This window comes from Strix uralensis, chromosome 8 (genome assembly GCF_047716275.1).
Source record: "Strix uralensis isolate ZFMK-TIS-50842 chromosome 8, bStrUra1, whole genome shotgun sequence".
Classification (NCBI taxonomy): Eukaryota; Metazoa; Chordata; class Aves; order Strigiformes; family Strigidae; genus Strix; species Strix uralensis.
This window is the reverse complement of record NC_133979.1, coordinates 21824635-21835425: the sequence shown is the minus strand read 5'-3', so window position 1 is coordinate 21835425 and position 10791 is coordinate 21824635. Positions and strand designations below refer to the sequence as shown.

At 44.2% G+C, this 10791-nt stretch overlaps 1 protein-coding gene across 1 annotated transcript; it reads left to right on the top strand.

The window, feature by feature from the left end:
• The first annotated feature begins 687 nt into the window (after positions 1 to 687).
• Positions 688 to 2447, top strand: GPR88 (G protein-coupled receptor 88). The gene has a single exon (XM_074877216.1). It carries the CDS (start codon positions 1365 to 1367, stop codon positions 2445 to 2447), a length of 1083 nt encoding a protein of 360 aa, XP_074733317.1. The 5' UTR covers positions 688 to 1364.
• The last annotated feature ends 8344 nt before the right edge of the window (positions 2448 to 10791 follow it).

Below are 10791 nucleotides of genomic sequence, written 5' to 3'. Positions count from 1 at the left end.
AAACACCTCATAAGGAGACCTGTGGTCACTATACAGATCATACCTTATGAGATGAGACTGATTACTTCTGTAGCCTACATAAAACCCACCTGTAAAAGCAGCTTTTCTCATAAACTCACCACAAAATTAATCAGCACTCCTTTTCTGAAAGCTCTTAAGAGGAAATATAAGATCTTTTACTCAATTTCTTATTAAATCTCATCCAGGGTAAGAACAGTTAACGTTTTGTCCCTGTTTGAGTAAAGCACTGTAGGGTTCCTGAGAGAATCCCACTACTAACTCTTGTCCATTTGAGAAGCGACTGTTAAGCCCTACTCTTCAACCAGCTTTTAGTCCACCTAAGAACCTGTCATTCACTTCTGCAAGAACTTGTCCTCTGAATTAATTTTGGTCTGAGACCGTTTCAAATGCTACACTGATTCAGTTTTATCTGTGGACTTTCTGACACCAGTGTTCACCTCCAGCAGGTTGGCAATGCAGGATTTCCTGCGGGCTGAGACAGGCTGAGTTTTATGATGAAATGTAGAATATTTAGATTGAGAACCAGCTTCCTCAAATAAGAAGTACCATCTTACCAAGGATCTGTGTATCTATTGTGTTCGAAAGATTTAATTTGGAAAGCATATTGTTATTACAGACCAGTTCTAAAATTAACTTTAAGCTTGCAGAAGCATAGTGTGCTTTCTCTTAACAAGATCAGAAAAAAAATCAGTTTAAGTGAGTATCTAGCAGAAGAGTTTCTGCAGTAAATGGATTGTATTTCAGACAGAAGTGACTGATACTGGTTTGAAAGCTTGCTGCAAATGAAAGTTGTGTAAATGGGTTAGAACCAGGAAACTGGTAAGGCAGAGTCAGACTGTGTAGTTGCAGTATTTCTGGAGCATGATAGGGTTTGGGGTTTTTTTTTTTCTTCTTGATTTAACAAGTTGAAAATCTGCTGAATAATTCATGAAGAGTGGAAGGGCTGAATCTTCCTGGAATGATATACAGTGTACGTACTGTGGCACAGGAGAAACTGCAAAGCTTTGTATCGGTTGCTGCCGTTTCTGCTGCTGATTGCAAGGTGCTGCTGCTTTTGGCATTTTCACAGCTACAGAATCTTCAGTCGTGCTCTGGTCTGCTAACAGCCATCTGCTCCCTATGGACCCACCTTCACTCACTACAATCTGTGGGATCTCTTGCCACCCACCTGCCTTGGACACTGCTAACTGTGTTTTCTGGACCTTGCAGCTTGTATGACTGAAACCTGCCTTGGAGTCCCTCAGCTTGTGCTTGGCGGGGGACACCTCCTGCAGCAGGATCTTCTGGCCCAGACAAGGATGGGATTTACAGGGAGAAGTCAAAACTGAGCTGCATTCAGCGAGATGCCCAACGCCTCTTCCTGGAGTGCTAGCTCGCCGCTGCTGCTGCTCTGGGAGGACTCCTCCGGGACCCGCATCTTCCTGTCGCTGCTCTATGCCGTCTTAGCCATCTCAGGGACCTTATCCAATGTGATGGTCATCTACTTGGTCTTCTCCTTCAAGAAGCTGCAGACAACCAGCAATGCCTTCATTGTGAACGGCTGCGCGGCAGACCTAAGCGTGTGCGCCCTGTGGATGCCCCAGGAGGCCGTGCTGGGGTTGCTGCCTCCCAACTCCTCCTCCCTTCGCTCGGCGGAGTACCGGCTGCTCCGAGGGGGGCTCCTCGGCCTCGGCCTCACCGTCTCCCTGGCCTCTCACCTGCTGGTGGCCTTCAACAGGTACGTGCTCATCACCAAGCTGCCCAGCGTGTACCAGGCCCTCTACCAGCGGAGGCACACGGGCTGCATGATCGGGCTCTCCTGGGCCCTCGCCCTGCTACTGGTCCCGCTGCTGCCCGGGCTCTGGACGCCGGGCCCTGCCCAGCAGCCGCCCCCGCGGCAGACGGACGGCAGCTCTCGCTACACCGCCCTGCTCCTCGCCCTGGCCGTGCTGGGCCAGACCGCGCTGCTGCTCCACTGCTACCTCGGCATCGTGCGGCGGGTGCGGGGCAGCGCCAAGCGGGTCAGCGTCCTCAACTTCCACCTCCTCCACCAGCTGCCCTTCCCCGCCGCCCCGCCGCCGCCCCGCCGCGCCCAGCGCCGCCTCAGCAGCGTCTCCGTCCTGCTGCTCTGCTGCGTCTTCCTGCTGGGCACCCAGCCCCTGGTGTGGGTGAGCCTCCTGGGCTTCTTCCTGCGGCCGGCGCCGCCGGCGCTGCAGGCCGCCAGCTGGCTGCTGCTCTGCGCCCTCTCGGCCCTCAACCCCCTGCTCTACACGTGGCGCAGCGAGGAGTTCCGCCGGGCGGCCCGCTCCGTCCTGCCCCGCGGCGAGGGCCCCGCCGCCGCCCCGCGCCCCGCCGCCGCCGGCCCCGCGGCCGCCCCGCCCTGCCCTCAGCTGCCGCGGCGCCGGGGGACGGCGGGCAGCGCCAGCGCCGCCGCCGCGCCGCGCTGAGGGGCCGCGGCTGAGCGCGGGGGAGGACGAGGGCCCCCGGGCGGCCCCAGGCCCCGCCGCCTGGCGGCGCCCGCGGGCCGGGCCGGGCCGGCCCCGCGCCGGGCGGGAGCAGCCGCGGCCCCTCAGGCCGTGGCGCGCGCCGCCCGCCGCCGGCCGTCACCTCACGTCGGGGAGCCGAGCCGAGCCGCCCGGTGCCCTTGCTGCTGCTGCCGCCGCCCCGGCCCCCTCCCCGCTGGCGCGCCCGCCTTTGTAATTGTCCTGCTGCCCCCTCTGACCCCGCGCACCTCCTCCCCGCTCCCTTTCACCGCGCTGGCAGGCAGACCGAGGCTCCGGCTGCTTTTCGGGGCACCGGGCCGGCGCTGGGTGGGAGTCCCCCGCCCGCCCGCTCGCAGCGCGGCCTTCGCCGCCCCCTCAACTCTGCTCCCGCTCGCGGCAGCTGCCCGCCCCGGGTGCCAGCCAGGACTCCAGCCAAAAGCGGCGGATTTAGAAATCTGGGATAACTGGTAAATATGGCAACGTACGTAACTGTTGTTATGCTTTACAGATTTCAATATGAGACAGGCACCTAGGCAGCTCTTTTTGAGACTTACTGCAAGTTTGTTTTTATAAAATCTATGTAATGCTTTCAGCACCTGAAGTAATTCTTTGAAGTGAGCTCCCTGAAAACAAGGTTCACTTGTGAAGAACTGTCTCGCTACACACACACCCCCACCCCCCCACCCACCCCACCAGGAACGGCCTCCTTTCTCCCAGGTTACCTAATCTCTGTGCTCCATGCAAGGTCCTCCTTCAGCTTTCCCCAGCAAACTTCCAGATGATGTTGTCTATGGAGACTGTTAAAAAGAAAGACACGTACACCTTTGTGGTGATCTGATTTGGGTTTTTTGTTTTGAGAGCTCTTTATATAAGGCCTGTTTTGACAAAGGCCTCTGCCTGTGGTAATGCACTTGATAAAATACAATGCAATACAAAGACCAGTGTTGTCCATCTAACCTTGTCACCTGTTCAGTTACTAGTTTATTTTGTTTCTATTAAATGCATTATTGCTGAAGTGCGATTTCACAGCCTCTGCTAAATATAAAATGACAGATTCTGTGTGGCATTTGGAAAGGCGACAGCTCCTCGCACTGAGGGTGGCGAGGGAAACAAACTGTGGTGGTGAGTGCTGCAGCCTCATTCCTCCCAGGAATGGACCTAAAATCGTTGCGTTTCCTCCTCTGTTGCTTGACCACCTCCTTCCTCTTTTCCAACACAGTTGCTGTTGTTCTTGTGGTGATGATATTTAGCATTCTGTTTGCCTTTTGGCCCAAAAGAGTGAAAGAAGGTATTTGTTTTCTGAATCCATGGGCATCCACAAGCAGTATCACCTAAATTGTGCTATCTTGAGATGAATGGACACAAGGGAACATAGGAGAGTTCTTCACAACAAGAATTTGTTGCATTCAGCGACTAGCTTGGCAGCTCTCATGAGGATTTTTGAATGATGGGACAACAACAAGGAAGAGACAAGCATGATGGGTATAGCATAAAAGGCCCTATTGCCATATTTTATAATGCTCCACACTTTGCTTGCCTTACCTGATGGGGTTTGAGTTTCAACAGAAGTTGTTTTAAGACAAAGAGAAGAATTTAATTTTTTCACAAGTCTAATATCTGTTAGGCATCTGTGATACAATGATGTATCTAAAATCCCCATACCAATATTTTATTTTTCTAAATAAAAAAATTTGTCATCATCACAGAAAAGATTCTTCTTGAGGTCAGGATTTGACAAAGAGAAGGAACCAAGGCCTCAAAAGGAAAATTAAAAAAAAAAATAATTCTTTTGACGTCCTGAAAATGTATCATCTTGAAAACAGCTTTAGCCACTTGCAAGGACCTGTGGAAAAGTAAGAGAAGCCTCTAGAGTCTGAGGCTTGCAGAGAGCTTCTTCCTCCATCTTTGTGACAGTGTGAGAGACAGTTGCCACAGAGCGACAGCATCAGAATGATGGGGAGGGCAAGCAAGGAAACACGAACATTTAAGATATACAAGATTTCTTTTTTATCAACACTGTGCATGTATCTTAGAGAGTGGAGGAGCCACTGTGTCCTTGTTGTAATCTCATCCTAATCAGAGCAGCTGTGCTTTTGCTAGCTTTGTGCAGCAAATGGAGAAGGAAAACTGTTCCTGGACCACTGCCAAGATAAAGCTAAACGAAGGGCCACACAGGGGTGAGACCCTGTTCTACTGTAAAGTAATGCTTAGGCTGGAACCACAAAAGGATGCACATTGCCACTTCCCACCATGATTAAAGGAACTGAAGACACTTGGTAAAGCTCAGTACCAGGCCCATAAGCAAAAGAACAAACATTAAAATAAAAAATTAGACAACGTCCCGCCCCGGTTTTGGCTATGGAACATGTTAGTCTGGAATTAAAGCAATAACTTGTTTCAGAATTCAATGTCCAAACATCAGATAACTGGAACTTCTGCGCTTCTTCCCTTGTAAAATAGCATGCAAGTTAAATCTGAAATGTCTGTATTTTATATAGACTATGTTTTAAATGCAAACATGTATAAAAAATGCTATCATGTACAAAACTCCAGTCAGCTATCCTTATGCTATGCATTAATTCCAGAGAACAGCTGGAAATCCCTTAGAAAGTTTGATGTAATTACATCTGACTGTAAATCTTTGACTGTTTTAATATACTCAGGTGACCTAAATAGCAAAGTAATTTTAATTTAAAGTAATTAAGAAAGAGTAATTGTCTCAACTTGAGATGAGTTTCTCTGAGAAATTACTGCTCAGAAAAGTCCTGTATGCCTTGTTCTACAGCCATATTCTTTGTATTTCCACATTGTAAATACTCCACGGTAAATTGCAATGGAAGCTTGGCTTAGCTTAATTTCTCCTGGCTCTGTGGTACTGCTTCTTGGTTGAGAAAATTAACCTGACTTTCAGTTTTTGGCATCTATGCTTTACTTTTACAGCTGATTCAAATGTGTCCACTGCTAGTTTAATGGTGACTTTTCTTCAATATGAATTACTGTCGTGCTCAAACAACTAATTTGCAGATGCAAGGGATATGTTGATAATCGTCCTTTCAAGTGTCTCAACCAAATAATCTTTCAAGAGGTGTAAATGAAGATGGTGGAAAATCCTGTTATCAATTCAAGCAAGGTTTGCTTGAATTGAATTGCTCCTTTGCTCTGGTTTTGTGCCAAGCAAGTTGTCTGAGCGCGGCCTAAAGCTGCCCTTCCTAGAATGGCTGTTCGATTGGCTTCACATATATTAGATGAGGGGGGTGATCCCATTAAAACATTGGGTTTATTGTACCGTAGTGCAGATCAGCCACGTTGTTCGTGTGCAATAGGTGCCTATTCCTTTGCTGTTTTCTCAGGGCTTCTGGAAACAAGAGCAGCTAGGAGTTAGTAATAGGGCTGGAGGAATTGTAGCCAGTTGTACTGATGTGACTTGGAAACAACCATTTGGTGTATTACGGCCTAAGTAAACCTGCCACTCAGTTTGTGGTTTGCCCCTGCAGAAATGCATGTGGGTCCTGCTTTTTGGAGGTAAAATTTTGAATATTGTGTCAGAATAACACCCTAAGGCAGAAATACAGTTATTTGTGAAAATTGCTTGCAGAGGGTGTTCATGAAGTTATGGTTTGGTTTAAATCTTTTGAAGTTACCCTTAATTTAAGATAGTTGTAAAAAGCCATTGAGCTGCTTGTGGAATCAGGTAGCTACAATAATATGAGCCTCCACCAAAACTGGACAATCATTGCCCTAAACAAAGGTGCATAAAAAAGTACAGGCAGCAAAGTGAAGCTAGGAAAATATGACAAGAGGAGATAAAGAGATCAGGAGAGGGGCACTAACAGTGTGATGCTGAGAAACAACACAGAGAAAAGTCTGAAAGCCAAAAGAGGCCTGGGATTATGATGAAATAAAGCATCTTGAATTATTTGATTCTTTATATATGTGAGGAAACAGAATTCTATGCTTTTCTTAATAAAGAAAAACATGCAATTGTATTCTCAATTTCTTCTTTTAACAAAGCATTGAATATACCAGCAAATTTTCTTTAACCTCTGGAATCAAAAAAGACTAAAGGTATGAATTACATCAGCGTTCTTATGGAGACTGCATTCAAATGCATTGCTGGACTTACAAGCAGGGTTAACATCTTAGCTAACCTCCAGATTCAGTGAGCCATAAGCACACTGTGAACCTTTTTCTTCTAACTACCAAATTGATGCTATTTTTAAAAAAACCCACATACAGATTATTTTCAAATGAAGACGTTTAAGTGTAGCATTTCATTAAAGAAAAAGGTGACAACATATACTTTAGCTTTCTATTTCATCTTAAATCACATAACTAGATTATTGCAGTATTCTTTAAATTCAGAAGTCCCTTTCCCAAATAGCAGCGAAAATAGCTTTTCTCGTGACTGTTTAACTTCTGAGAAAGCTACCTTTTTTTGCTCTTTTATGTCAATCCTTCCCATGCACTGTCATCATTTTACCAGGGTAATAGTCTATTTTCTTTCTTTCTTTTTCCCTTGCTTCAGTATTTTCTGTAATTTCCTTCACTAAGGGAAAAGTACTTGATCCTGCTGATCAGGACATGACTCCCTGAGCAGTGTAACTTTTGGGAGACAATTGTAAACCAAGACTAAAGAACTGAGGGACAAATCCCACATACTTAAATTTCTACTTAAGACTGAGTTGGTTTTGAAGGTGAGTTTTTTCCTGAGTAGTGGACAAATGCTGTGTCTGTATCTACAGGTACTTGCGTTTGATTAAGGCTATGTAAAAAGTGGATAATATGGAAAAAAGTCACAAATAGTTTGAAGGCTGGAGAGAAGAACTTGGTAGCTGAAGAGCTCATTACGATTAACTTTTCAAAAGTGAACTCATTTACAGAATACACGCCCTTATGCAAGTATTCAAAGCAATCTGTTGCCATTACATGGTGATCTAATGTTCTCTTCTGGCTTGGAAAACATGAACTTAAAGGAAAATGGCTCTGCTTTAGGAGTGTGGGCCACCTTGTTTGTTTATTGTTGATGAGTTCAATATGGCAAGACTTCCTCTGCAGTCTGTCCTACACTTAGTCTGGACAGGTATTCATGAAAATAAAGAACTAGAAACAAAATAACCCTGAAGAAAAACCACTTGTGGCTGCTTTCTGGCCTGAAGCTTTGGGTTTCTGAAAAAACATAACCACCACTCCAGGAAGGTTAACTATTTGGTGTTTAGGGCAAACTGCAGAATACCTAATCTGCAACCCCACACCAAGTTTATCAGAAGTATAGAGCCAAACTTGTAAGAGGTGTTCAGAAGGAAAGCAAACTGCCTGTTGGAGCGGGAGCTTGAGCCAAACAAGGGAGCTATGTAGCACCATAGGCTTCACCATGCTGAGCTATGCCTTTGTGGGACAACAGGTTGACATAATAACAGAAATGTGCATCTGCCAAAATTTTTCAGCATTCTTTTTATGCCTTTTTTTCCTGTGCTTCTGTGAGATCATCCTCTATTTCAAAATTTTCTTGCTGCTCTGGAATTGACAGTGGATGAAAACCATATTTAGTATTAATTATTAAAGAAACACAAAGGAAGAAAGAATAATTCTCATTCTCACCAGACAGAACCAGCTCCCGTGGTTCAAGGACCAAGGTACAAGGAACAAAGATGGAGCTGCTATTACTAAAAAGCTTCACTTAGGACCAAAGATGCCTTGTGCTCAGGAGCAGCCCTACAAAGTGAAACAGCTGCTGGTGAATAATGCCATTATAGAGCCATACCGTAGGTGGCTGTCACATTTGCTCTTTTCTGAATGGACACACTGGTGGTGTTTGCCTGTGATAGTACCATTAGAGAAGGTATTAATAATTTTTAAATATAGCTGTGCAGCTTGAGCTTCTCAATAAGGCCAGATTTTGATTACTCCAGTAGGACTTGGCCTTTCTGTTCCCTGTCTTCATGAGAGTTCAGAGAGCAGCTGAGTGAGGAAAGTGGAAGTGCAGTCCTGGGAGGAGAAACAGCAGGAACTACCATACCTGGAAGAGATATTTTTGATATCTTATTATTTTATTCATAGCTTCATGAATCTGCTATCTCAGATGGAAATTTCTTCATAAATGTCTTCAGGCTGTCTGGAGTCTTCACCTGTCCTGTGACAGTCTCAGGGCAGAATTAAAAATGCAGATTCGCTTCAGGCAAGAGCAGCATCCGTCCCAATCTGTTCTGAAGCTGATTATACGATGGAGGTGCAATGTCAGTCTGAAAGCAACAAAATGAGCATTAACAACAGAAGAAAACTATGAAAGAGAGAGCCTGAGAGACAAAGTTGATGAATCAAACAATAGCCAGAGTTTTGCAAAACGTTACACAAGCTTTGCCTCATGTTTGTTCCACTGAGGTGTCACAGTGAATTTTCTCTTTCTTCTGCCCCCTTTGTGTGCCTCGCCTCAGTGTACCGCAGTGCTGGGATAGCCACTTTCTTCTCACCCTAGAGCATCTGACACTGATGTAATTTCATAAAACACTGCTGCTGTGATTCTTTATAAACTTTGCATCTTTCACTCCAAGGCTCAGTGAAATGGCTGTAGCAGTGCTGTAGCTGTGGAGACAGGAGCAGCAAGGTTTGAACAGAGCTAATAATCAGAAATATTGTGAAGATATGTGAGTAGTACTAGTTCATATCTATGTTTGAGTATTACTCCTTTGTCTTCTGTTGCATTTCATCTGTTGCTATCTACACATATTGGAATAGCTTCATTGCATGGGTCTCCTTTTCCATTAAAAAATCTCTTTCAATTAATCCTTTTTTATAAAGGTAGTGGTAAAATCTTGCAGGATTTGAAATGTGCAGCCATGTTATCTCCTCCACTGAGCATAATTATCCCTCTTTCATTCAACAGAGCATCTTCCTTTACTCTAGATTAGTTTATTTCAGTTTGTGGCATTATTTCTCTCAGGCTGATTAAATGAAAGGGTTGGTAGACTGCAACATGGGAAAACAAAAGAACAGCCTTACTACTGCTTCTGTTTGATTTCAAGGCAAAGGCACTTTTCATAGCTTTCGCTGTGGCTAGCAGCTTTTTTTGTATGGTACTAAGACAGTAGATCTATCATGTTAGAAAAAAAGAGATAAATAAGAACAAAAAAATTATTCATTGTATATGATGAGTAAATGTAAGCTCTCTGCATTCCGTGGTAGGTATCTTGCTTGGCTCTTTGTTACTTACTGTAACTGTTATGTACATGATAACAGGCTTAGGGAAGTCACACACAAATATAACAAATGATGGCTCTGAGCTGAATTAAAGGCATGAATTAATTTTCTTCTATCTCATGCATCATTAAATATTGCTATTGTACTGTCTACTGATTATCTATATTATACCTGTCACCTGATAGCAACCATGGTCGTTATGGTAATGTCAAGATTATAATTATAGTCCCTTCTGCAATGTAGTCATACTATGCTAAAAAATATATCTTTGAGATGGTAGTGTCCCATGCTTGGTCTCAGCCCAAACATGAATACATTTTGAGATTTTTGAGGGGAAAAATATTTTGTTTCTGAGTTACTAACATTAAAGGAAAATTATATACTTAAATGTACATATATGTGTATATATAAATATATATATAGCCTTTTATTAACATTTAAGGAAGATTATATACTTATATGTACATACATCTGTATTTAATTAGAAGTATGTAGCCCTTTGAACTATGGCTTTACTTCATTTGAGATAAACAAAACTTACCAGAACTTCTTATCCCTTGCTGAACATCCCTTTGACTGAGTTTGGGAATTTAAGAGTATAAAAAAATGCAGTTATTAGAGATCAAAGAAATCACATGAAAGCTTGTTTGGCAGCATGTGTCAGTGTGGTAGATAAGCTCATACCCTTTTGCAGTACAACACACGGTGTCCTGGGTGTTCTGGCTGTACCTCCCAAGGTCTCTCTCGTGGCAAAGGCTGGTGACCTCTAATGCCCAGAAGCTGATCCAGGAACCACAGCCAGGACTCCTGGGAGACACATGTTTATGAGATGGCAGATTGTGGGTGGCAGGTAGAGGGTGACTTTCCAGAGAATAAAATCTGTGCTTTCAGAGAGTGATCTGATTTCTGTAGAATGGAAGGGCAGAACTCTGAGAACAAATTTTAAGTCATTATCTGGTATCTTCTTCAGATTTTATTACTATTATTGGTCTATTTTCTTTTAGATTTTGGAGACAAATGTTCATTTAATTCTAAAGAAAAAAAATGTTGTCTCATAAATATACTAATGTATAAAACAATTTTCTTCACAAATGTAAAAATGTTCTAGGGAAAC

Coding starts and splice junctions, on each gene's coding strand:
- GPR88 (XM_074877216.1), top strand. CDS start 1,365: ATGCCCAACGCCTCTTCCTGGAGTGCTAGCTCGCCGCTGCTGCTGCTC.